General features: G+C 48.5%; 1 protein-coding gene across 3 annotated transcripts in view; it reads left to right on the top strand.

The window, feature by feature from the left end:
- Window positions 1-26,283, top strand: part of tns3 (tensin 3) — a 36,655-nt gene extending 10,372 nt beyond the window's left edge. The window contains exons 7-27 of one of the 3 annotated variants that reach the window (XM_079750190.1): window positions 907-1,019; window positions 1,879-1,939; window positions 2,468-2,543; window positions 2,691-2,820; window positions 3,110-3,175; window positions 4,025-4,126; window positions 9,206-10,642; window positions 14,036-14,178; window positions 14,630-14,762; window positions 14,939-15,004; window positions 17,222-17,354; window positions 17,488-18,083; window positions 18,492-18,578; window positions 18,695-18,826; window positions 20,711-20,809; window positions 21,048-21,125; window positions 21,598-21,675; window positions 23,036-23,204; window positions 23,878-23,946; window positions 24,181-24,207; window positions 24,340-26,283. In XM_079750190.1, the coding sequence (XP_079606316.1) occupies window positions 907-1,019; window positions 1,879-1,939; window positions 2,468-2,543; window positions 2,691-2,820; window positions 3,110-3,175; window positions 4,025-4,126; window positions 9,206-10,642; window positions 14,036-14,178; window positions 14,630-14,762; window positions 14,939-15,004; window positions 17,222-17,354; window positions 17,488-18,083; window positions 18,492-18,578; window positions 18,695-18,826; window positions 20,711-20,809; window positions 21,048-21,125; window positions 21,598-21,675; window positions 23,036-23,204; window positions 23,878-23,946; window positions 24,181-24,207; window positions 24,340-24,484 (3,940 nt within the window). In that variant the 3' untranslated portion in view covers window positions 24,485-26,283. Of the gene's footprint in view, window positions 1-906; window positions 1,020-1,878; window positions 1,940-2,467; window positions 2,544-2,690; window positions 2,821-3,109; window positions 3,176-4,024; window positions 4,127-9,205; window positions 10,643-14,035; window positions 14,179-14,629; window positions 14,763-14,938; window positions 15,005-17,221; window positions 17,376-17,487; window positions 18,084-18,491; window positions 18,579-18,694; window positions 18,827-20,710; window positions 20,810-21,047; window positions 21,126-21,597; window positions 21,676-23,035; window positions 23,205-23,877; window positions 23,947-24,180; window positions 24,208-24,339 lie in introns of all 3 variants that reach the window. The other 2 variants (XM_079750189.1, XM_079750188.1) reach the window with 2 other exon arrangements.
- Window positions 26,284-27,500: the final 1,217 nt, after the last annotated feature.

Genomic DNA, 27,500 nt, shown 5'->3' with positions numbered 1-27,500 from the left:
TTTCACGGCCCCTTCCCTTTGGTGTCCCTAGTTGTGAGACCTACCCTCCTGTCACAGAACCTGTGTGCATCGCGACAATAGACTGCATGACTGAACTGTTTTGCCCAAAATCCCCACCTTTCCTGCCCACACACTTTGAAAAAAGCGGGGCAGAAAACATAAAACCAAACCATTGTACGGTCGGGTTTTGGGAACGGGAATGGGATCCCGTGGTGGCCTGCTGGTAATCTTAAACCCTGGGCATGGGCCCCTGAGTCACGGTGACACATTCACAGAGCCACTACCTGCGGCCAGACAGTTCAGCCTCACACACACAGAGAGGGGTGTTCCTTTTCTCTTTAACAGTTCCCGAAAATGTGTCCCGAGCTGAGTGTGAGATCTGGCTGCCGCCTCGGGTCCCAGCGCGTGTGTGTCTCAAGACACGCACACGCACAACCCGTGGGGTTGTGCGTGTGCATGTCTTGAGATGCACACAGAGCTACGCAGTGAAGATTACATTAGGATGGATTATATAATGAAGCTATGTTGTCCCTAAACAGTGAGAGTAATGCCTTTCACAGGGCACCCAAGTTTAAAGACGGGCCAAACAAACAGACAACTTTTGGTTTAGAACAAAAAGTCCAACGAGCAGAATGATGAGCTGAGTGCAGTATGGATTGTTTCAGTCTGTTTATTTTATGAGGCAGTTGAGCTAGAGGAGTTCTTGAAGTGACAATATAAAGGGGCATTTGTATTTCATATTCTGGGTCTGTCGCCGGTTTTCTGTGTCAATGGGAAGCAGATGGGAATTCAGTCGAGCGCTGTGAAGCTAATCTGTTAGCATTGGAACGAACGGCACCGTGTAGCTGTTGTTGTTTTTTTTACTCATGCTTCAGTTTGTTTTTCCGATTCGTTCTCCACCGGCAGGTACGTGTGGATCCTCAACAGCCTTCTGAGCGGGTCGATGAAGATCAACGCCTCGCCGCTCTTCCTCCATTGCATCATTCTTCACGGCCTCCCAAACTTTGACGCCAGCGGAGGTAAAAAAATAAAAAAAACACAACAACAGCTCCGACAGCCATGTTTACTGTTTAACCACTGCGAAGGGATCAAGCCTGGAGCCCGCTCCAAATGAACGCGAAGACATTAGCACCGCAAGACTGCTCGAGAAGACAAACCACATCAGAGACGCGCAGCAATAAACAAAATATAGGCTTATCTGGGCTGTTTAATGTAACTCTTTGTTGGTGGCTTGTATCTTTCTTGCCATGGGACACACATAAACATATAAACACACGCTCTCTCCCCCTCTCTCTCGCTAGCGAACTCTCTGCCGTGTGTGTGTGTGTGTGTGTGTGTGTGTGTGTGTGTGTGTCTGTGTGTGTGTGTCTGTGTGTGTGTGTGTGTGTGTGTGTGTGTGAGTGTCGCACAGACACACTGAATTACATAAACAAAACTGCAGAGAACTGCATTACGGTGTCTCAGTAAGCCCGAGGGAATCCACGCCCAGGGTTTTTTTTCCATATAAATTGATGTTTTGACTCGGCATCGCGAGACGGCCACAGTCGTCATTATGTTGTGAAACTAAAAAAGTTTTTTTCCTTGAAAAACACGAGCTTATCTCCCATCAGCCGGCTTAGCCGCGAACTATACACAATCGTACGAAAAGTCACACATATTTTTTTTCCTTTGTGTATCTGTTTGCCATGATTGTGTACACACAGGCTATGCCTCAATAGAGGTAGCACAGCAACATGCATTCTTTGGTTCTGATTCCCAGTGCAACTTGTCAATATTGATATATATAATAGTGCCGGGAAATGTTCCAAGTGTCAGCGTTTTGTTCTTCTTTACCGACGATGAATGACAAGCTGAATTAAAACCCTGTGTCTCTTACAGTGTGCCGCCCCTACCTGAAGGTGTACCAGGGAATGCAAGCTGTCTACTCTTCAGGGGTCTAGTAAGTATGTTGCCAAATAATGCAAAAGTAAACATTCATAGATTAGAGTATTCGCATTATGTATGTGTGAAGGCTCATAGTTCTATGTGACAAATTTCTATTTGATGTCTTTCTACATGACATCTTTCACTTCTATGTATTTCTATGTGGCTTCTATGTAATGGCTTTTTCTCTGCAGTGTATTTTCATGTGATGTCTTTCTATTTCATGCTTTTATTTTGGGATGTCTCTCTAGTTGACTGCTTTATATGTGATGCATTTCCACACAATGTCTTTCTATCTAACATCATTTCATGTGACATTCTGTGCTCTTTCTATTCCACATCTTTCTATCACATCTTTCTAGCACAGCTGACGTCTTCTTACAAAATGTCTTTCTTCATATATTTATGTGTGAAATTTTTCAACGTGACATCTTTCTATGACAGCTTTCTACGTGCCATCTTTTTACACCACTGCTTTATTTGTGACAGATTTTCTCCATGACGTAATGGGTTTATTACCTGTCCCTCCCTCCTCCTCTTACAGTCACATTGGACCGGGCCACAGGGACCAGCTGTGTATTCCCCTGGAACCAGCACAGCTGCTAAAGGGAGACATCATGGTAAGGGGCAAAGATACATACAGTGGTTACCTGTAACGTAAAGCAACACCACCTGCACACTTTCTCTTCACCTCCCAGCAGTCACCATTAAAGAACCTCTCACCGAACTCCCACCATTTTGTTTGTTGTGTTTGTTTTCTCTAACAGATCAAATGCTACCACAAGAGCGACGTGACGTCGGAGCGCGAGGTGGTCTTCCGCTTGCAGTTCCACACGGGAGCAGTGCAGGGCTACAGCTTGTCCTTCGACAAGGAAGACATGGAGGCCGCCAACAAGGGTACGTCCATGATGTGGGATAAGGGAAGAAAACCACAGGTCCCAGCACGTCTTGTTGATCCAGCAGCCGCCAGCACCTCTTTGCTCCAGTAGTAAAAAAAAACATAACAAACACACAAAAAACAGCCTGAAGTAATTAGACTACCAGTGTGGATTTCAAGGTAGTGTATTAATGTTGTTATCCTCTAATGTGTCACGGTATTCAGGCTTTTTTTCCTGCTTTGAATTCTGCTGCACCATTGCATCGGACGGGCCATCACTCACGGCATTCCTATGTGTTGACTTTGCAGATCCCAGATTTCCGGATTACGGCCGAGTGGAGCTGGTGTTCACAGAGGGCCCGGAGAGGATCCCAGGTATTGAACTCATTTACTAGGGAGATATATGGGGGGGGGGGGGGGGGGGGCACAGACTGACAGAGGCACAGAGACGGATAGATTGGAACTGTGATAGAGAGACCGAGGCAGACGCAAAGAGGGACAAAGAGAAAGATGGAGAGATGCAGGAGGAGAGACGGAAGAACAGAGACGGATAGATTGAAACGAAAGATAGAGAGACTGTGCGGTGCAGACACAGAGAGAGAGAGAGACGAAGAATGAGAGACGGACAGACAGTATGACAGAGACAGATTGAAACAAGGCTACAGAGACACTGAATGACACGACGAGATGCAGCGACAATGAGAGAAAGAGAAGGAGAGAGAGACAAAGAGATAAAAAAAATACATCTGAAAACAGAGACAGACAGACAGACAAAAGTGAAAGACATACAGAGAGTGAGAGAAGAGATACAAACTAAGGGAGGCCGGCCTTTTCCTCTCCCACCTGGCATTCCTCCTCCATACATTTTCCCCCTGCCCCCCCCCCCCCCCCCCGCTTCCTGTCTCCCGCAGAGACAGGAAGTCGAGAGTCAAGTGTGTGCTGACAGTGAGCTAGAGCGGGCCTCATGTGACACCCACCCGATAGATATTCCATGTGTGTTGATGTTTGTTCATGGGGGGGGGGATGTATCTCCTAGATACATGTGTTATACGTATCCGACCTTGTTTTAATGTGTCTCTCAGTGGAATTCACCTTCCAAAAACAATAAATACATTTTATAAAATCAAAAAATCTTTTGGTTCTTTTCAAAGCTGGTAGCTATTATTATTGTTATTTTTGTAGCTTAATAATGCATTTTTTACTTTCATTTTCTTTTGTCTGTAGATGCCGATCGTTGGCACAACGGTGCCGATGTCATGGTGGACTACAACACTTCTGACCCTATCCTGCGCTGGGACTCGTACCAGGACATCTGTGACGGAGAAGGTACGACAACTACCGCCGGGCTGCCAAAGCTAACACCGTTATCACCTGTGTGCCCCGGCATTAATCCACACCTGTGTGTCTCAGTGTGTATGGAGAACAAACCTTCTGGGTGATGGTGCATGATCTGTCAGGCCTCTCTCCAAGGTCGCTCCATCTGTCTCCGTCATCATCTCACGTCCAGCCATCTCTCTCTCTCTCTCTCTATATATACACATACACTCCTTCTACTGTTTTCCTCTCTCTGGGGTGTTACCATGGCAATGTCTCAATGTGTGTCCATTGCTCAGGCCAGCTTGGCCTCTGCACTACTATCATTAGAGTCCGGGTGGGGGGGCGGTGACTGCTACATGATCACATCAACATATGTGCGCTCGTCGGTAGCTAGCTAGCTCGAGGTTTATGCGGCTACCGTGGAGAGCTATAAAGGCAGCGGCGGGGGGGGGTATATATTCCCAGGCTAGTCCTATAGAAAACAGTCTCCTCTGTGGTCGCAGCGAGGGGAAATAGAGGAGGAGGAGGATGTTGGCCCTCGCTCCAGGGCCCCCGTATAGTTTGAGTCCTCGTGCTGCTGAGATTATAGTGCTGCTCTGTGCAAGACACTGTTTGGAGAGAGCTGATGAGTTTAACGGAATGATGGGGATTGTGTGTGTGTGTGTGTGTGTGTGTGTGTGTGTGTGTGTGTGAAGAATGGCGAGTTGTCAGGTTGAGTTGAATGGCATCTGCAAGACCTAATACACAGAAGCCCACGCATAACAACATGCAGCTACATGTGATGAAAACACACACACACACACACACACACACACACACACACACACACACACACACACACACACACACACACACACACACACACACACACACACACACACACACAAAACCCCCCAATCCCTCATTTTATAATTGCTGCCGACGCATAATAAGACAACGATGCCCATAAATCGTATGAACACATTGACATTAAAACACACACCCGCACACACACACACACACACACACACACACACACACACACACACACACACACACACACACACACACACACACACACACACACACACACACACACACACACACTTCCACGCCCAGTCACTATGTCGGGGCGCCAGGCTGTGGTCGCCGCTCTCCCAATTCTTCTTTACTCGACCACGGAATTCACAACAGGCTCCCAGAATAGGGCCCGGGATAGGGCCCGGGATAGGGCCCGGACAGCCCCGGCGCAGCCACCAGAACCCCGGATCCACCCTGTTCCCAGCGTGTTCCCAGCGTGTTCCCAGCCTGTTCCCAGCCTGTTCCCAGCCTCCCAGCAGCCCTTTATAAGCCAGCGCTGGCTCGATGCTCGGCCTCCGAAACCGGCTAATTGTGTGTCTCTGTGTGTCATAAATACAACCCCCCCCGACACCACACACATGCACACAGACACACACACGCACACGCACATGCACACACACACGCACGCACGAACGTGTGTGCACGCACACGCATGCACACAGACACAGACACGCACACGCACACACACATGCACACACACGCTCGCACGCACGCACGAACGTGTGCGCACGCACACGCATGCACACAGACACGCACACGCACACACACACGCACACACATGTGCACGCCTGTGGTGTTGGGGGAGGGTGTATGCATGTGCTCGTGTAGTATTTCTTACACATTAACGGCCATGTAATGAAAGAGCCCAGGGTTCAATAAATATAAGTGACGATATAAAAGGAAATACAAAAGTAATCAAGAAAACAAAGAGTGGCTTTCATTCTTTATTTTAATTTTTTTGCATTCATGTGGGATGTTTACAATCTTGTGTTCCCACGTCTACTCTAAATTCGCTCCCGCTAAGACTTAGGAGCTTGGCTGGAATTCTGTATCTTCTTCCCAGTCCCCTGCCACTTCCACTGTTCTTCTGATTGGTAGTTAAAAGGCAGCATCCCACTGCAGTGCTAAAGTAAACCTTGTTGACTTTTGGCCTTTTTCTTTTTTTTTTCTGTCTGCCGAAGCCTCGCTCAATATTTTTTTTTGAACTCTTACTTGAATATTAGGGATTTACTTACATCGTTTAGTGTTAGATGGAATTGTGAAACACTGTTACATTTACATTAAGGACATTTAGCAGAGGCTTTTAACAAAAGCGACTTATAATGTACAAAGTACATTTGTCAGAAGAAAGAGAAACAACAACATATCGCTGTCGGTAGAGTAAAGATAACTGATTATTATTATGGTGATTATTAAGATTGTGTCTCACTCAGGGCTGGCATACTGGAGAGGAGTGTTTGAACTGGCCATAATGACGGAGAATGTTGGAAACCTGCACAATAATTACGCATTCAGAATAAGAACTACAACATACCTTTTGTGTGGTAGAACAAGAGAGAGAGAGAGAGAGAGAGAGAGAGGAAGAGATTCAGTTTGCGCTGTGGCTCCGTCTGCCACAATAGGAACTGACCACAGCCTGCAGGAAGACTCTCATTCAGTTTGCGTGGTAATGGAGGTTAGCATTGAGTAACCAGCTCACGGCTCCTTAACCTGAAACAGGCTTGGTTGCCGACTCATGGACTTTGGTCATGACTGTGTTTCTGGACCGGAGAGAAAAAAAACAATTGTTCAACCCCATAATTGAGGTTGGAGGCCACATCTGTTTCATGCGGGTGTTATTCATGAAGATGGCAAGTGTGTAATTTTATGATGCACAAAATGCACGAAGGAAACAAACCCGGTCGCCAGGGTTCCATGAAACGAGCCGATCTTGCAGAAGAAGAAGAAGAAGAAGAAGAAGGAGGAGGAGGAGGAGGAGGAGGAGGCAGGGCCAGGCTTCTAATTAAAAAGTGTATTTTTACAGTGTGAACGAGCCTGCAGCTTCAGGAATGTTGTTTTCATCTCCCGGTCCCCTTCTCTCTGCTCTTTCTTTCTTTCTTTCTTTCTTTCTCTCTTTCTTTCTTTCTTTCTTTCTTTCTTTCTTTCTTTCTTTCTTTCTTTTAACCCCCTCCCCATCTCTCTCTCTCTCTCTCTCTTTCTCCCCCGTTCCCTCCCTGAACGGGGTAGTCCCCTCACACTAGCCCACAGCTCGGGTTACAACTCGCACTGGGGTCCCCCACCTCGCCCCCCTTACCCTCCACGATAAGCCCCGCCCCACTTGTTTACATTCCTATGCCCATATCTGGAAACCTCAAGCCCCCCCTCCCAAATCTCTCCCCCCCCCCCCCCCCCCACCCCCACCCACCCCCACCCCCTTGTGTGGAGTACAAACACTCTCACCTTCAGTGTAGCTCAGAGAGTAGGGAAGCCAGCCCAACTCTGTTAAACTCTGTGAGGCTCTCCATTCTCTCCTGGCCAGTGTTGTTTAACCAGAAAAGAGGAGAGAGAGCTAGCATGTGTAGTGTGGGGCGACTCCGGACGGGGCTCCTCGTTTGCGTTCACCTGGCAGCGGAGGGGAAGGTAAGGGGAACGGCCGGCTGCATTCTTTTCTTTCTCTCTCTTCTACTTTTTTCTTCCAAGGATTCAGACCGGGGGGGCCTTGAGAGGGAAGCATAGAGTAGGGGAAGGGGGGGGGGAGGGGCCACGAAGGAGAGAGGCGGAAGGCGTAGCGATGACAGAGCGAGCGAGCGAGAGAGAGGGGGGGAAACATGGGCCGAGGGGAGGGGAGACAACTGTTCCTGAGCAGCGTCTGAACCTTGGGCTGCAGGGGAGCATCGTAGAGGAGAGACTCTGGGTCTCAAGGGGGCTTCTGACGCACGCCGCGCACGCTAGCAGGCCCCGGCAAGACCCCGTGTGAGTTGTGAGTTCCACTCCAGTCGAGCTTGTTGTTTTCTTGGTGTGTGCTGAGAGGGAGGAGAGGGGGAGGGAGGGGAGTGCAGGGAGGAGGTGATCAGCAGCACAGGAGCCTCTCGGAGGTCGAGGCTGGGGAGTCTTTTATTATGCGTGTCTGGTGTTGGCTCCTCCGGTGATGGCCTGGCTGAAAGGCCGGCACTTAGGGTGTTAGGAAGAGGGGCTCCGCATTAGAATCGCGTTCCTGCTGTCTTTTGTCCCGACCCCAGGCTGTGGGGTTTGAGTGACAGCCACACAGCGTTTCACATGCCCTTGGACTCCAGGTAGACAGAGACAACGGCCAGGGCTCCGGCCCTGTTATTAGGTGCTAGGTTCCTGCTAAGCCCCGGCTTGTTTCTCATGATCTCTTCAGAGGTTTTTTGTTTTTTTGTTTCGGGACACAGCGATGGATTTGTTGTCTGTGGCTCGCAGATGACTGCGTGACCTTTTGTGTTTTTTTTTTCGTTTTTTTTTCTTTTCACTCTGTGTCCTGGGATTAAGGAGGTTGTTTGGACATATGCTGGAGGTCAAGGGAGTGAGCTGGGGGCGGTTGTGTGCGTGTGTGCGTGTGTGTGTGTGTGTGTGTGTGTGCGTGTGTGCGCGCGTGCGTGTGTGTGTGTTGGGGTAGCCAGGGGGTGCGCGGGCGGGCTAGTTTTGGTTAATCACAGCCGAGTGAGGAATGCTACGGTTGGACTCCCCAGAGTCACAGCCTTTTGGCTCCCAGAGCAGAACAGGTATGTTCCTCAGCAGCTCTGGCGGGGGCCGCCTACGGTGCCCCTGCACACACTACTGCCCCAGCAGGGCTTTTCACCGAGAAACAGAAAGCTTTCTTTTTGGTAGGGCAGCCGAGATTTTGAAAGTTCCCCAAATATTCCGTTTCTATTTGACTCAGGGTGGCGTGAATCGGGTCGTACCCAAACATACGCAAAATAAACGTTCATTGTGTCTCTGTCCGTGTGTCCACTCCTGTCTGTTTGGTGTTGGTGGGGTCTTGCTGTCCGTTTCCATGTGTCCGCTCCATTCCGTCCTCTCAGTGTGATCAAGGCTTCGTCGTTGGTTCACATTACTTGTTGTGTACCATCTCAACACCACCGCAGGCTGCCTCTTTGTACGCGTGCGTGTGTGTGTGTGTGTGTGTGTGTGTGTGTGTGTAGTGGTCAAGTGGTCGTGATATGCACGGTAACTGTGTTGTTACCCAACGTGCCCCTCGTGCTCCGTAGCTGCTGACCGTGTGAGGCGCCGCGTCTTTTCTCGTTGCAGTGCCGCGTTCTCAGGGCTTAGGCCAGGACAGAGCAGCGGCCGCGGCCTTCAAGAAGAGCCCCGTCGCCACAGGGGCCACGCTGGGCCGAGGGGCCCGCACCGCCTCCGCCGCCTCCAGCCCCGACCACAGCGACCACGCCCTCTCCGCCAGCAGCGACTCGGGCCTCTCCAGCACCTCCCTGTGGACGGACCGACCCGCACCCGTCGCCAACAGCGCCAGCACCGTCACCACCCCCACCGTCAGCAGCACCGTCATCCCCACAGGCCCCAAGCAGCACAACCAGGGGCCCAGCCGGCACGAGAAGGCCGAGCTCAACCGCCTGCTGAGCGGCTTCGGCCTGGAGGAGCCCTCCCTGGAGGAGATGGACGACCGCGGGCCCAGAGCGGCCGCACTGCAGCAGAGGCTGCACCCCCACCCGCCAGCGCTGCAGCGGCCGGCGCCCGCCCAGGCGCACGCCAACGGAGACCCCCGGCCCCGGGAGCGGGAGACGGACATCCTGGACGACGAGGTGATGATGACGGGCCACGACCTGCACAGCGTGGACAGCCTGGGCACGCTGTCGTCCTCCTTCCACAAGGGCAGCCAGAACTCACTGCTGTCCGACGGCTTCGGGAGTCCCGGGGCGGAGGAGCTCCAGCACCATCAGCAGCAGCAGCAGACGCAGCTCCAGCAGCCGCCCCACCACCAGCACCAGCACCAGAACCAGCAGCATATCATCCACCAGCACCAGAACCAGAACCAGATCCACCACCCGGGGCCGGTCGTCGTGGACGACTACGAGAGCAGGAGGGGCTTCCTGGCGAACCGTAGCAACTCGGTGGCGTCCGCGGCCCCCAGTGATGTGGCAGCGGTGGCCCAGCAGCAACAGCTCTTCAGGCAGGGCAGCTACTCCACGCACTCCTGGGTGCGGCAGCAGCAGATGGTGGCCGCCCAGCAGTTCGGTTACGCGGGCGAGGACGCCGGAGGAGGTGGTGGAGGTGGTGGTGTAGGAGGAGGCGGAGGGGGCGACAATGGGCCGAGGTTCCTGGGATGCAAGCCCGGGAGCAGCCCCCCCAAGCCGGTGGAGGAACCGGTCTTCCCGGGCAGGGATGCGACGGTCCAGAACCTCAGGAAGACCCTGACGACGACGGCGACGGCGGTAACGGCGCCGGTCATCGAAGACTGTCAGCCCGCCACGAACAATAACAACAACAACTGCTCGCGGGACGAGGAGTTCAAGTCCCTGACGGTGGACATCGACAACTCCATCGACCAGCTGAATCAGCTCATCATGGACCTGGACCCCACCTTCGTGCCCGTCTCATCCCGCTCCGGCTCGGTCAAGAGGAACGGGGGTGTGGGGAAAGCCTCGGACGCCAAGTATTCCAACGGCAACGGCACCGATCAAAGACTTCACAGTAAAAGCGTGACCTCCCTGCATCACACGCAGCAGACAGGTAAGAGACGCGGTCGGGCTGCGGTGGTAATGGTGGCGGTGTTGTGTAAACTGTAAACTGTGGGCGTGTGCGTGTGTGTGACGCTAGCGATTTGGAAGTGCAGTCTTGCTTCAGTGCAAGTCAGTGGTTGAAGGTCGTATTTATACCCAGATTAATCTAATTTATAAATCCATAATGCTCAAATATTGACCCTGTTTATTAGCACAGTAGATTTTCTAAAAACAATGGTACGTCGTAGTTCAGCAGCTTTTCTCTACTTGATCACCATCTATGGTTTTGCCCACCTTCTTAAACCCAGCTTGAACTTCTTAGAGCAAAGCTGTGCTGTAAGCTCCCCCCCCCCCCCCTCGGCCAGAGTCAGTGGGCTGGAAATAGCTGGCTGGCTGCCAGGCCTTCAGATGTTTTCAGCAGATTTCGGAGGTGAAAAGAGCGCCGTCGAGACATGCACCCACCTGCAGCTATCTGAGTGGCTGATCAGCCAGGTACACAAATAGTAAGGAGCAGGATGGCCATCTCCAAGAACCAGAGTGTTCTCCTTAACACTGCCGTCTCCCAACGCTTCATTTGTTGAGTTAATGGGAGTTAATTCGAGAGCACGCGGAACGGGCTATTTATCGCCTCTCCTGGGGTTGATATTTCCTGATGTTTGGAGATAGTAGATCGTTTCAACAAAATCGTGATTGAAGCCGTTTATTTCTGACAATTGGCTTTAATTCCGCATGTACTTTTGACCGTTATCTGATGAAGCCAAACTATTTGGCCTCAGAATTTGATGTTAAACTGAGCGTAGGGCATTTTCCTCAAACAGTGATTTTCTATCAAGTAAAAAAAAAAAAACAATATGTTGATGTTCCAGTCAGTAGGACTCAGGTATGTCAAACTGGACGTTGTTCAAATATCCTGATCATATCCAGATCTCATTCGAGCTTTCAAACATTTGGAAATATTCAAAGAATGCTTCTCTCTTTGAAGAGGTCCTCATTAAAGTTGTTTTCTGTGCAGGATTAGTCTGGCTCTCAGTGCCACACGCCCTTGCCACGCTTTGTTTTTCTCAACAACTCTTAAAGACAGAGTAGCAGAGCAGTCTTCGTACACTGCTCCATTTTGTATTTTTTTTTACTTCTTCAGTGCAGTTCAGTGAGATAGAGAGTGGTTGACTTATAGCTGCCCGACATATACCTGTTTTTAGCCCGAAGGCCGGTATAAGGGAGGAGGGTTGAGGAAATTCCAAGAGAGGAACAGGATTGCCCCAGGGTAAAGCATTTTATCATCCGATTCCAAAGGCGTACCTGTCTGTGCATATCAACTACACTCGCATGGCAATTCAAATCACAAGGGCTGCTGGCTATGCATGGCCAAAAAGTCTCCTATAATTTATCTTTGATTATTTATTCATATGGTGTTTATTTAGGAACCATTTTGTAAGAACCACATGAGAACATGAGTGATTAATGATATCAGGGGGGTAATTGCGTACGATTTTATCAAGGATATGGATGGGGATAGTGGTGACATGTGAGTGATGATCAATTTCTAACCCAGAAAGTTGCAACCGCCAGCGTTTTCTTTTTCTTCTTTCTTTTTCAAACGCCGTTTCAAATCTACGGCTCGGTTGACGGGTTCATCGAACTGCAGTTGGAGTCGCTCACTGCTTCTTTTTTAGGAATCTTTTGAGCATGTTTTTGCAAGGTAAAGGAAAAATAATTGGTCTGTCCAAGTGGTGAGAGATGTTTTGGCTGATGGAAGCCTTGTGGTTATTGAGAGCTAAAGAATTGGTGAAACATAGTACGGTTCTGTTGACTGCCAGACCCTGAAGATAGAATTTAAACCAACATGTCAACTCATAGAGGGGAAGAAATATGTTCATTTAATTTGATGCAATTTCGTCAATGAAACTAATAGCTGTCAGGGTTGTGGACGTGACCTTTGAGGCAAGTTGTGTTTTTCCCCATGTTGGAACAATTTATTCATGGAAAGAGCCGCAAAAGAAAATACAACAATATTTCATCATATCTTTTGATTTGAATCCCCCATTTTGATGTTTCATGTGTATGCATAATATATATGCCACATAAAAATGGCGGGAATCAAATCAAAACATTATCACCAATTTAAGTAACTGCTTGGGAAAGCCCTGACAACGTTTTGTTTCAGTTAATTTTCTTATCTCAATTTCATGGGAGATAAGAAAATGGATTAGGGTAACCCAAAATGATATTATATTTTGAAAATAGTGTATTTGTTTGTGTTGCTCAGAGAGAGAGCGGGAGGCAGGGAGACTTGGCCAACAGTGAGAGTCACCAAAGATAATTAGAGTCGCAGTGCTCGCTGCATGGGTAATGACTCAGCCATTCAGATCAGTGACCCCGCAATGGACTTCAAGTCTCTGAATGTCCCACTCAACGACTATGCAGACACACACACTCGGACACACACACACACACAAATACACGCACACACACGCACACACACGGAAAGACACACACACACAGAAAGACACACACACACACACACACAGAAAGACACACACCCCCCTCCCTCCATAAGCATTAGCACCTCTCCACCATTAACATTTTCCAGGGATGAGACAGATACAGGACTGTGTGTGTGTGTGTGTGTGTGTGTGTGTGTGTGTGTGTGTGTGTGGGCTCAAATTAACACCCGGGTGCTGAGTGGCTGCTCTCGCTGGGGTCACCACATATATTGTCATAACATTGCCCCCCCCCCCCCTTAACATTCCTCAGCTGTCCTTTCCAAACAGTGGTGCTTCACTACGGTGCCATCTCTCTGTGCACAATTCAGTTCCTGTGAAATTGATCGGATTAAGAAAAAATGACCACCCTTAAAACACCCCCCCACACACACACATGCATAAGCACACACACAAACACACTGTGCTGGAGCTCTCCCGTATTAGTGTCGAATCTGACTATGATATTGACATCCCAGAAGGCAAATGAAACATACAGATCAATGAATGGCCTTGTCTTTGAGAATGAATGTCTCTGTCTCATGTTCAAACGCATTACAAAATCAATGCCGATCAATCAAGTCTTCTTTTGTATCTTAAGGTACAGGCACAAGGCAAACCCTAATTTCTCCCTGATTGCCGGGAGGCTTTTCAACTATGTAACACGTGTTTGGTGATTGATTTAAGGTCGAAAGTCGATGTACAAATGTTTTGACGATTGATTTATTGTTGTTTTCAATTAGATATGATCCTAAAGACCCTCTACACCAGGGTCAGCTGGAGTCGTTATGGGGTTGTGGACGCAGGGTAATAAACAACATCTTCCTGTGTGTGTGTGTGTGTGTGTGTGTGTGTGTGTGTGTGTGTGTGTGTGTGTGTGTGTGTGTGTGTGTGTGTGTGTGTGTGTGTGTGTGTGTGTTCAGCTGTGGGCCCCGGGGAGAACCATGGAGAGGCTCTGCGGAGTGTGAGCCACCAGGGGGGAGACGCTGCGGACCCCCCAGGATACTGCAGCTCGGGCTGGGTCAGGGGGGCCGGCAGCTACTCCCCCAGCCTGCCCCCCACCCAGGTAACCCATCGGGATTAAGTCTTCATGGGGATCTCCTTCCCGCATCCAGGTTTTAGTCTAGATTGATGCAGTTTGCTTTGAACTGAGTTGGTCATTTTCTGGCACGTAAAAGCACACTGTCCTTTATCCAAATACAAATACAGCCATCAGCCCTCGGTTGTTACCACAAGAGAGCATGTCCTGTTTTCATCTTCAAGAGGAACAGAACGTGACATTTTAGTAGTTTAACATTGACATTAGTTCCATCAAGAAGGATGAAGATTTAAATGTTGACGCAATAGGTCAATAGTAAACACAGGCTGGTCTAGCAAGTTCCCCTATTTCTCATAACCAGCACAGGCCAACGTGTGTGTATAGGCTTTTTTGTTTTGGCTTTAGCTGTCGATCGTATTATGCAGGGCTTGACGTGTCTTTGTGTGTGTGTGTGTGTGTGTGTGTGTGTGTGTGTCAGCATGCCATGCTGTACAGGAGCGACAGCGTGGACTACAGGGGCCAGGGGCCCGACATGGACAGCGGGATTGAGGCCGGGAGTGACATCACCCCGCCTACCCCCTCCTTCCCCATCTCTCCGCCCACACCTTATGGTGAGTGTGTTACCGTGGCGATGGACAGGCAGACGTGATGTGAACACGGACGCGTGTCTCTCTGATGAAGCATGCGGGCACGCTGCTGATGGGGCACGCACCAAGTCTGCCCCGACATGTGATCGTCTTACGGTGTTTTGTGCTAAAAGGCGTCTTTCTCCCTTTGCGTTCCTCAGTGAAAAACATGCCGGAGTTCACTCAGTTCAGACAGGCGTCCTACGGAGTATACAGGCCCGAGCACGGTACGGTACCAAACACGTTCATTCTGTCTCTGTCACACAAACACCCCAAAAATGTCTCTGGCACACACAGATGTTATCTACTTCATGTACATCAGGCAATTCAGAAACGGTTGAATAAGAACATCTGGAACTCGACAAAGAGAGCTAATCAACAATTTGTGTTTAAAATGGTTGACCTCAAGTGTCTCTTAATGAGCAATGTGTTACGAATGATATGCTATTACTAACTACCACGCACACACACACACACACACACACACACACACACACACACACACACACACACACACACACACACACACACACACACACCAAGCAGCATAAAACAACCATGAGAAAAAGGCATTTGACTCAAAAAGCACGTCCCATTCACAGCAGTCATTGCATCATCATACACGCTCATACAGACACTCTCACATGAAGAGAACATTTCCTTATGTGGTAGAGCTTACAAGAGGATACAAGTGTTCGGTGAAGACCAGGACAATACAAAACACAAAACACACAGTGTGATGATAAGCATAGGCCAGGTGTTGTGTGCGATCGACAGGACAATGACAAGTAACATTGTGTTGTCTCTGGAAACACGCAAAGGAAGCCAAGGAGAAGGAAAACAATAAAGTTACCACATGAGACACCGACGGCAATGACAGTCTCTTAGTCTGTTTTCCATTCACAGCTGCCCACGAGTGGCTGTTGATGTTGACTTGTTTGCTTGTCTTGTGTTGCTTGGAGGTTCTTCTCCTCGGAATTCGCCTTCGTCGTCTCGGCCCTGGACTTTTTTCCCCCCCTCCCTGTGCCGTCAGAGCTAGCATTGTTGCCGGTGCCCTACCATTACATTAGCGGTCTGGAGCAGAAGACAGACAACAAAGATGGCTCCTGGATGTGTGCAGGGGGAGATTCCTGCCACATTGCTTTAGATGGCAGCATTGGGGTTTGAAGGAATGTCTGCCATGTGGTCGGTGTATCCTGAATAGAAACCACCGTCTCCAAACACAAAGGGCAACGCTTTCTTTTTTAGTAGCTGGTGGAGCTGTGTTTTGTTTTTGTTATTTCGGTGTGTAAGGCTTGGTGTGTAAGGTGGTCCGTGGTGGAACACGCCCTGGGCCTTGAGATGGCGTGGGAAGCAAAGAGAATTGAGAGAGTTGCAGAGAGCTGTGTTGTGCACAGTGCTTCGTGTGGGAGACATCCGTACACTTTTTCCTATTTGCTTCCCCGCCCCCCCCCGGTCTTCATACATCAATATTTACATTTGTTATGGCAGTGATAAACGGCCCCTCAGACAACACACTGAGGGGCCTTCCTGGGCCCGGAGCCCCGTCCGTCCGGCCCGTTTTAATAAAGGCTGCACTGTGTGAGGCTGACATTCACATCCACCGTTTTGGCACGGCAGGCGAGACGCCGGAGCGGGCGAGGTCAGAGGTTAGACGCATGCAGACGGGCGATCTCATTACACGACACCATGACTCTCATGTACCATCTTGACCTCGCCGAGACCCCATACGGGCAGCCCCCCCCGTTTCCATGGCGATCCCTGCCGGGAGCAAGTGCATTTTTCCGCTCTTACGGCGCCTGTGAGCACACACTACACACTCGGGGTTTGGAGCAGCACCTCATTGGTAGATTCCCATGGCTACGGCACGTGGGAGAGACCTTACGGGAACAAACCCATTTTTCTTTCTCTGTGAAAACTGGGGGGAGGGTTGGGGGAGTGGGGGGGACTGGGACAACTGGGAGCCAGCATTCTTGTCAAGGTTTGGGACTCAAGTATTGCCAATGGTGGAAGAGCTGTCCAGCTATTGCTACTGTGGTTTCCAGCGAGGGGGAATGCTTGGCTGTAAGTGGCTCCAGGCGATGACTGATTAACTGAAAGCTTTTAGATAATTGGGTCAGGGGGCTTTTAATTTGTAGCCGCCATTGAGTGAGATTGTGTGACTCTGTGGTCCGTGGAAGGGATAATCTATCTGCTGGCGTCCCATGGTCAAGGTCAGGGCAACCGGCGGGAAATCTAATTGCGTCGTTTGAACTGGAATGCTTTTATCGATGGAATGACTCTTAATCTAATAACTTTCTCTTAACCAATTTACCATGGGGATTGGAATCTTATCATTGATTTCATGGAAGAAAGTCTAATTTTAAAACTGTGTCATAGAATCCTTTTGGTGAACTCTTTTTTATTGCATTTTTTATATTCATTAATTTATTGACATCTCTCAGAGATTCGTGAATACTCGGACAGCGTCGGCCACATCGGACTCGTCAACGAGGGAGACGCCCCAATCAGCTGCCACAGGTTGCTTAGCAACTCCCGCTCCAACAGTATCAGCGGGAAAATGCATCGGGGCGACAGGTACAACTCGACCATCCAATGGTGACTTCTTTTTTAATCGTCTTCGGCTCCAAACCGCAGATCAAACCTACCCACTACCACTTTCAGTACATTTTCTCCATTTATCCGCCCAAACGTTCTCCTCTGGTTTCAGCCAATCCCTGGGCCAGTCCTGGCCCGAGCACCCGGCCCTGAGCCGCCACACCTCCCTGAGCGGCTACCCCTCTGCCAAGCAGCCCCCCCAGCACAGCATGTCGTTGGACTACGGCCACCACTCGCCCCCCTCCCCCTCGCCCCATCCCGGCCCCAACGCCCACAGCTCGCCACAGAGCGCCCAGCGGAGCCGCATGGCGTGCTACGCCCTCAGCCGTGGCCCCGCCGGCCACCTCTTCGACGGCGAGCCGGATGTCCCGACCCAGATGGGCTACGGCGGCGGCGGCGGCGGCGGCGGCGGCACCAACGGGTGCCTCGACCGCGACCTCCTGACCTCCCTGGGCGGCGGCGGCGGCGGCGGCGGCGGCGGCGGCGGCGGTCACAGCGGGCTGGCCCACACGCTGCTGCAGCCAGCGCCGCCGCCGCTGCTGCCCGAGAAGAAGCGGGCGTCGGACGGCGAGCTCTCCCTGGGCACGGCCTCGCCGGTGCCCAGCGGCTTCTCCAGCCCCCACAGCGGCAGCTCCCTGAGCATCCCCTTCCCCAACACCCTCCCCGACCTCTCCCTGCAGACCCAGGGCGTGGCCTCGCCCCTGCCAGGTAACCCCGCCCCCTCCCGAGGCTAGCTAATGTTGTTTCCTTGTGTGTGTCTTGTGTTCGACACGATAGACTTCGGCCGTCCATGCGCGTCCATTGTGCGGCATGTGGCTCAGGAGGTAGAGCGGCTTGGCTGGTAACCGGAAGGTTGCTAGTTCAATCCCCGGCTCATCCGTCGAGAGTGAGAGTGTCGAGGTGTCCCTGAGCAAGACACCTAAACCCTAACTGCCTCCGACGAGCTGGCTGTCGCCTTACATGGCTGACGCGAATGTGTGCATGAATGGGTGAATGTTAGGCAATATTGTAAAAGCACTCTGCACACTGAGTGGCAACTGGTTAGAAAAGCGCCATATAAATGCAGTCCATATACTATTTTATACTAACGATAGATTGTGTTTTGGTTCCTTCCAGATGTGTTGTCCAGCCGGCTAGTGACGGTCAAGTTCGTGCAGGACACGTCAAAGTTCTGGTACAAGCCGGACATCTCCAGGGACCAAGGTATGGAGGCTGCCTCTCACGGTCCAGCCATTATTACCGCAGAGAAGCCGAAAGTAATGTTGTCGTCCGAAAAGCTGAACCGGATTCAATGGATGGGTTGTTGTTCCCTCCCACAGCTATCTCTGTGCTGAAGGACCAGGAGGCGGGCTGCTTTATCGTGAGGGACAGCCACTCCTTCAAAGGGGCCTACGGGCTGGCTATGAAGGTGGCCACGCCTCCACCCTCCGTCCTCCAACAGAGTCGGAGAGGTACAGCTACACCCATCACCGATGGCCCAACGATTTGTATCTTTTACTGAGAACTTCCCAAAAGCGCAACATTGAAATCAACCCCTTTATAGAGCCAGTGGTCATTTCTCAAATGATCATCTTCATAGTATTCTATAACGTTGGGTTAAAAGGGTTAAATTCAATGTCATGGCCAAGGGGCATCGGCCCTCTGTGAAGCTCCGTCTGAGCATCGATATATTTAATACCCGTGTCCGAGAGAGTAAGGCTTCCCGGACCCCTGCCTACAACGCTACGGTGTGTCGGATTTCATATGAATCCTAGTATATTAGATAACAGTATAACGCTCATAACATTTACGATGGTGCTTAAAAGTATCATAGGGTTGTCTTGGATCGTAACCATGGGGATGATTATCACCCCTCTTTACTTTTTTTAAATCCCATAGTGTTCAAATTCCATCTTAATCCGTGGGTCCGCCGGCTCTTGAAATCCACAAAAATCATTGACACGTAATCGCCGTCCATCTCTGCCCTTGTAACATTTCACTTAAGATCCCTGGATTAGATCCTCCCAGGACAAGGCTTTCTCTAGAAAGTACTCAAAGAGGGAGAGGAGTACGGTTACACAGCCTCACGCATGGAACCTGAGAGTGGTGCTCCTTGTGTCAGATAGAGAGAGAGAGAGAGAGAGGGAGAGAGAGGGAAAGAGGGTGAAAGAGAGGGAGAGAGAGAGGGAGAGGGGGAGAGAGAGGGGAAGAGAGAGGGAGAGAGAGGGAGAGGGGGAGAGAGAGGGAGAGAGAGGGAGAGGGGGAGAGAGGGGAAGAGAGGGAGAGAGAGGGGGAGAGAGAGGGAGAGAGAGGCACTCTTGGTCTCTCTCCTGGGCAATAGTGCCACGGAGCCACACAGGCCCCTATTGCTTAGGAGTCTTAGATGTGCAGCTAGGGTTTCACCTGCCAACAATGGCCCAGCCGGGGTTTGTAAGCCTGCCCTGATCCCAGGGTCTTTGCCACGGAAGCCCCCTACCCCCATATAACTCTGTACGTAGGATTTGGACGCTACCTCGAAGGAAGTGCCGAGACTGAGGTTGAATACGTTTTTGTTTGTTTGTTGTTGTTTTTTTGTCACGGTTGTTTATGGGTTGTTATGGGTAGGGTGGAAAATTACAAGTGCGGCTCATTGCCATGTTTGTTTGTTTTTGGCTCCTCCCCTGCCCTGAGCCAGGTGAGCACTGATTGGTTGTACCTCGGGGGTTGGGCCGATGGTATTCAAAGTGGTTGACTCCCATTACTGGGGGGAAACCTTTCCTGACTCGGAAACACCGGCTCTACAGTGTGGCATTTCTTCGTCTTTTAAGTTGAAGCAGTAGTAGCATAGAATAGTTATATCTATCCATCCGTACCCTTGTTCCATGTCAGGATGTGTACGGTTATGAGCGTCCTTTTAACCAGCGTGCTGTTTGATAGTCCTCACCTGCGGTGACATCACCACTGCACGGGGCTCCTCTGCTCTGCTTCGACACAGAGTGTAACCCAACCCAACCCACTTAACAGAGGCCGGTCCCTCTCTCCCTCGCTCCCTCCGAGGTCTTTGTGCTTTGTGTGGAGACATTCCATGCATTCACTCTCCCTCAAACTCCCTCCCTCCCCCCCGCACCCCGCCCCCTTGAGAGGGTCTTCTGTTTGAATCATAATCCTATTAATCCCAGCAATTAAACGTGGCAGTGTGGGGTGTTTTGTCTAACTTTGAAAGGCTGGGAATCACTGAGGTGCAAGTTTTGTCGAGCCATCGGGAAACTTTTCTGGTAACTAAAACCAGACTCTTTACTGTAAGTGATGTGATGGATGAATCACTTCAAAACCACTCTCAACTTGTTCTGGGTTTTGTTTCTGTCTTTGTTTCTTAGCAGGAGGGGATCTGTCCAATGAGCTGGTGCGCCACTTTCTGATCGAGTGTACACAGAAGGGCGTGAGGCTGAAGGGCTGCCCCAACGAGCCTTACTTCGGTACGTTGTCCTCTCGTCTGTCCACTCTTAGTTTAACACTTGGCGACCCCCGGTGGCTGCTTCGCTGCACTGCACCATTGATCAGAGGCGACCTTGAAATACCGCCCTCTTCTGTTGAAAGGTGGTACTCACTTTGGCAGATTCGCAAATCTACTGAAGATAGTGTTGACATTGATTATTTATTTATTTTAAATTCAAGCTTTGTAAGTAATTTCATCAAATTGTATGTTGTTTTCAGGTAGTTTAACTGCGTTGGTCTGCCAGCATTCGATCACACCACTGGCCCTGCCCTGTAAACTCATCATCCCTGACAGAGGTGAGTCAAATAGAGACACAATGGTAACAGTTTGTGCCAACTCACGCCTTTTTTTTCGTGAGCAGCAATACCTTCCAATGAATAACATGTTGACACAACATAATTGAGAAATATTAGGCTTTGAGGTCACAGTTGTACTTATTTTACGATACACTGAAAATAGAATTGGGCAGGAAGGTCCCCGACGACATTTTAAAAGGCTCTGTTTGGTGTTGACAAAAATTATTCAGCCAATAATAGCCAAACAATAAGGTTCCTGCATGGCCTTTATTAACCCTGCTCTCTCTCTCTCTCTCTCTCTCTATCTCTCTCTCTCTCTCTCTCCCTCTCCCTCTCCCTCTCCCTCCCTCCCTCCCTCTCTCTCTCTCTCTCTCTCTCCTCTCTCTCTCTCTCTCTCTCTCTCTCTCTCTCTCTCTCTCTCTCTCTCTCTCTCTCTCTCTCTCTCTCTCTCTCTCTCCCCCCATGTGTGTAGACCCCTTGGAGGACGTGGTAGAGAGCACCTCCAACTCGGTCACTAACTCTGCTGCAGAGCTGCTGAAACAAGGAGCAGGTGAGCATGCGTCTCTAGTCCACTCATGATAGGTCATCACTCAGGCGTCACGACGGATGAGTGAGTACCTCCACTAGCTCAGTTTCACTGTATATTTTGGCTTCTGCTCAATGTTTGTAGCTTACTTAATGTCTACAGAATAAAAGCAATCTGTCCCCGACCCGATGGACGCCGGCACATATGATCTCCGGTTACGTTTGGTCTTTGCCAACAAAATGTCGGTAAAACACAATTAGTGGAAGGCGAGTCCAACTAGCATGTGATAAAGTGGAAAACCAGTGTTTTTGGTTTTATTATGAATATAACACATACAAAATATTTCAATATGACCTGACTTGACTGTGACCTGAGCGGTGGTGGTGGCGGTGTCAGTGTGACAACAATTTCCCATTCCGATCAGACACTTGAGGAAGTAATTTAGCTGGAATGCAATGTCACAAGAAGAATACCTATTAGCACTGCGCCAAGAACACATTTTTGCACCCAGCCAAGAACAAATACAGGTACTGTGAGAATTGTTGTATTTGGCAGTAGAACTGGGTAATGCAAGTATTATTAAATTAATCAAGTACATTTATTATTATAGCCTTAAGTCTTGTCCTTTCAGGAATCAACAATATGGTCATTACATTCTCTAATTGTATTATATCACAATGGCCGCCTGTACCTGACTGAACAACCTATTGGTAACGGCCATTGCTAATTCTGAAACCTTAATATCTGCAATTCAATTCAATTTCAAGTCGCTAGCTCAAACATTTTGAAATATATACATATATATATCCCCCAGCACGACTCGGCACTGCATAATATAAAGAGCTGCGTAATATTTCCACTGAGTTCTGACCGTCAATCATTTAAACTCTTTCTAAAATGATTGTGTAGTCTAGTGATCAGGATTGTTTGATTCCCAAGTGAAAGGTTGTGGGTTCGAAACTGTGGGATCTTCAGTCTGCCTTCAGACATCCCTGAGCAAGATGCCCGACCCAAATATGCATCTTAAAGCTCAAATCAACAACTAAGCCAGTTTGGATCAAAGCATCTGCCAAAAGACCTGCAATAAACCGTAAAACCTGCTACGGCTAAACGATTTGGGGAAATAATCAAATCGCTCGATAGGCCAGGCCTATATGTTGAGATGAATCGATGCATGTATTGATATTAAAACATCTTTATCTAACTATTGAATTGTAAAAGAAAAAAATAAACACAAACCTTATTGATCTCCTGTCAGTATTCTTTATTTTTCAATCGCAGCCGTTGCGATTTGCAAACCGTGTTCTATTACATTGCGATGTCGGTCTGAATTGGATTGACAGCTCAGCCCTTAAGCCTTCTGCTCGGCCTCTGTCCCTCCCAGCCTGTAACGTGTGGTTCCTGGGCTCCGTGGAGATGGAGTCCCTGACGGGGATCCAGGCGGTGCAGAAGGCCACCGGCCGGACCCTGGCCTCCGACCCCCTGCCCACCTCCACCGTGGTCCACTTCAAGGTGTCCTCTCAGGGAATCACCCTCACAGACAACCAGAGGAGGTGGGGCCCAGGGCCACGCACACACGCACGCACAGACATGCACCGTCACACAGGAAGACACACACACACGCAGACACACAGATAGACACGCGCACATATAGAAAGACACACACACACGCACGCACGCACACACACACAGGAAGACCACACACACACACACACACACACACACAGTAACACACAGTAACACACAGTCACACATAGGTCAAGCACACACTCACTCTCACTCTCGCATAGAAAGACACACTCACACACACACACAGTCACACACAATAACACGCAGTCACACATATGTCAAGCACACACTCACTCTCACTCTCACATGGAAAGACACACTCACACACGCATACACACAGTCACAGACACACAAAGTCACACAAAGTCACACACACACACACATGCACACACAGAGTCACGCACACACACAGCCAGAGTCACAGTCACGCACATATCCATCCATGCTCTGTGTCTCATGCTCGGTCTGTTCAACCAATTGTACACTTCAATGCAAATTTGTTCTCTCTCTCTCTTTTCTTTCTCTTATTCTGTCTTTTCTTTCTCTTATTCTCTATTTTCTTTCTCTTATCCTCTCTCTTTTCTTTCTCTTATCCTCTCTCATTGTTTGGTTCTTCCCGTTAACGTTGGTAACACAGTGAATCCCTGCTCTTTCCAGGCTCTTCTTCAGGAGACATTACCCTGTGAATATGGTCATCTACTGTGCTCTGGACCCTCAAGACAGAAAGTGAGCACCCCCTTTCAAATGCATTATATACAAATATAGATTATACACGAGTATACATGCTAGTATACATTAGTGTGTTCATTTGCTGTAAGAAGTCAGGCTCTCTGGACAGGAAGAGATTGTATTTATTGGTATACATTTGTATTCAATAAGCGTTCCAGATCTATTTAATCGTCTAGCATGCACAATTATCGGAATAACATCCCCTTTTATTAAATGTTTTCCGCGTCATAGGTGGAAAAAGGATGGCTGTCCTGCAAAGTAAGTCTGATATGCTATTTCCTCTATGCGCACTGACGTTGAATCCAGATGTGTCAACATTTAATTTGCCATTTCCTTTTGTATTGAGCCGCTTCCTCATGATGTGCTCATGTGTCTCTATTCACAATGCAGGATCTTTGGGTTTGTGGCTCGCAAAACTGGCAACTCGATGGACAATGTGTGCCACCTGTTTGCTGAGCATGACCCCGAACAGCCAGCCAGTGCCATCGTCAACTTTGTCTCCAAGGTGATGATTGGCTCCCAGAAGAGTAAGTAAGCCTTGTGATGACTGGCTGGACTATGTAGAAATGGTGGGAAGAAAAAGAGGAAGAGAAAAACAAATTCATGCTAACGTTATCGCTAACTCAAACAGTTGAGAAGGCTGGGTGTGAGTGACTGGAAAAGATAAAAAGATGAATGAGTTGAGTCAACGTTTTTGGCACGAGATAAGAGAACCAATTGTACAGGACCTACATCTTCAGCCAGCACCGATAAAAGCAGTGCCATCAGGCAACCAAACCTTCAATGCTGGTTTTTTTTCTGGGTTGTATTGTTGGGACTGATGAGGAAATTGATAACACGAAATCAAACATTGTAGAGAAATGTACAAATTCATGGTTGTTATGCATTTTGTTATAACGTGATTTTCTTTGAACCCTTTTAACGCTAAACATGGCGACATAGCCTGGTGGTGTTTTGAAATGATCAGCATGGCAGGAGAATGGTCTGTTAAAGTTTAACCATAAAGGTATCTTTTCATGTGTATGGTTCTATTGAGGGTGTGATGCTCAAACTGCAAGCTATGTTCAATAAGTGAGGCATTTTAAGAAACAGCTGTACTATGAAATATTACAGGTTCATCTCATCAGTATCTATGCAATGTATTTTCCTATTTTATTTATCACATATCACATGTGCTGCACACATTTAACCCTGTCCTCAAATGTACACAAATGCCACATGTCGCCAATGGCCGTGTCAGTAACTAAACTGTTTTTTATTCGATGAAGTTGGGTGTTAACAGGACCACTTAAGATGATGTCTGTGTTGTTAGGAAAGAGTTTAGCGTGTGTGTTGAAAAGAACATAAAACCACAGACCGTAGAGGGAACATAATTAAATGCTAATTTATAAATAAAGTTGAAGTAAAGTTGATTAAAACCACACCAGTACTTTGGGTAAGACACTGCTAGTTACCTCACTTTACAGCTGTCAAATGAGTAATTTCTTTAGGGTTGTCATTACATAGACGTATATACATAGACGTGGGATTGACTGCTTCGACCCGTTGGCTTTGATGCATCAAAGTCGCCGTCTATTAGAGATTGGCAAAGACTGACCCTTAGACCAATTCAAGTAAACAGAGGAGCTGTGTTTTTTTCTGGATAAAAAGCACCATGACGTTTATATTTGTCATCGGATTCCAATGAGTCGTTTTATATTATCAGATTTAACCGGATTTATAAATATTTTATCAGAATATTCTGTATTTATTTTTTACTCCACTTAGATCATAAACCCTTTTAGTAAAAAAGAATCAAAAGACTTGTAATCATTTGAGAAATGTACACTTTATGGTGAATGTTATCCAGAAAAATGCCAGCTCCCCCTGTGTGCATGTGTTCCCCCCACTCCACCCAATTAGGGAACTTGGTGTTTTTGTTTTTTATTTGTTTGTTTAAAGTATGTATAATATATATATATATATATATGAAAATATGGCCATAATGTTAATATAACGCATGCTTTAGTGGTTCTTAGTGAATGCCCCAGATTACTATATGATATTCTTTAAACATCTGTCAATGACATATCCAACATCTCTTCTCTGGAATGATGAAAGGTCTGAGATATACACAGAGGGCTATTTAAAAGGATATGGATTCTGTCATGTTGTTGATAAGCTCTCTATTATAAGCGCATTATTGTTTTAATATTGTCTGAACCCATATGAGCTTTCTTTATATATTTTTAAATGTAGTGCATTTTGTATGCGCCCCTGTCTATAACATGCTATCTAAACGGATTATTTGTATATTTCAGATGTCAGTTATGTAAATAAACAAAAGGGAACATTTGTTTGGCTTTTTCAATATTTAAGAGAATTTAAATGTAGCCTGTCGAGAATGCTATAAGATAAAGATAGTTTAATCATACAAAATAGAATCATGCAGTCAGATAACAGGTATGTACAACTTCTTAGCCAATATCTTGATCTTTCATCAAAGCGATTAAACATTGAATTACAGTGATAAACGTCAACGGTGAAGTACCATGAGAAACCAGCAGAGGGGGGTCGAAAGCCACCCTATTTTCTACACTCTTCCACCATACTCGGGTGTATTCTAGAGAGTATGAAAGAGATTGTGACGTGGCTGTTTCTCTCGTCAAAATAAACTCGCTGATTAAAGACGCTTCAAACGAATACATCTCCAGCGTGTTTTTCTAATTTCCATATTGTATATTTCCAACAATGTGCAATGTATGTGCATTTTATCTCCCTCTGTCCTTCAAACTTCCACCTACACACGTGGCCGCCGCGGTGCGGGGCTAGCTGCCGAGCGGGGCACAGGGAGAAAGGCCATCAGCAACAGGCCTGGGCAGGTCTCCATGGACGGGGCCGGTGGCACTGAGCATGCACATGCATTTGCATATATTGCAAATTGCAGGAAAGAAGAAGAGAGAGGGGAAGTGGGGGTTAATGGGGGGGGGGGGGGGGGGGGTAGAGAGGTTAAGAGCGGCCCCTCATGTGCCTCCACAGGTGGTGAAAGTGAAGAATTCCCGGGGAGGGCAGGAAGGAAGCCGTGGCAGCCCAGGTGTGGTGATTCTCCCTCTGTTATTTACTGTGGAGATGCTGGGGGAACTCCACACACACACACACACACACACACACACACACACACACACACACACACACACACACACACACACACACCCACACACAGATACAAACTCAGACACACACACACACATACAGATACACACTCACAAACACTACACACACAGCATGGAGCACTGTCTAGCCTGCCCACCATATAGGTAAAATACAGTGTGTGTGTGTGTGTGTGTGTCCGTGTAGGCCAATGCACAATGTGTGTGTGTGTGTGTGTGTGTGTGTGTGTGTGTGTGTGTGTGTGTGTGTGTGTGTGTGTGGTTGTGTACTGTGTGTGTGGTGTCTCCTGTGCAGGAGAGGGTTATTAAAATGTGAACAGCAAGCGTGTTTGTAGTTTGCTTGTGACATAAAAAGTAATAATAAACACTTCCGAAAATTCTCTAATTAGGGTCGGGGGGGTC

This window comes from Pollachius pollachius (genome assembly GCF_949987615.1).
Source record: "Pollachius pollachius genome assembly, chromosome: 14".
Lineage (NCBI taxonomy): Eukaryota > Metazoa > Chordata > Actinopteri > Gadiformes > Gadidae > Pollachius > Pollachius pollachius.
The sequence above is the reverse complement of the archived record's forward strand: the minus strand, read 5'-3'. Positions and strand labels throughout refer to the sequence as shown.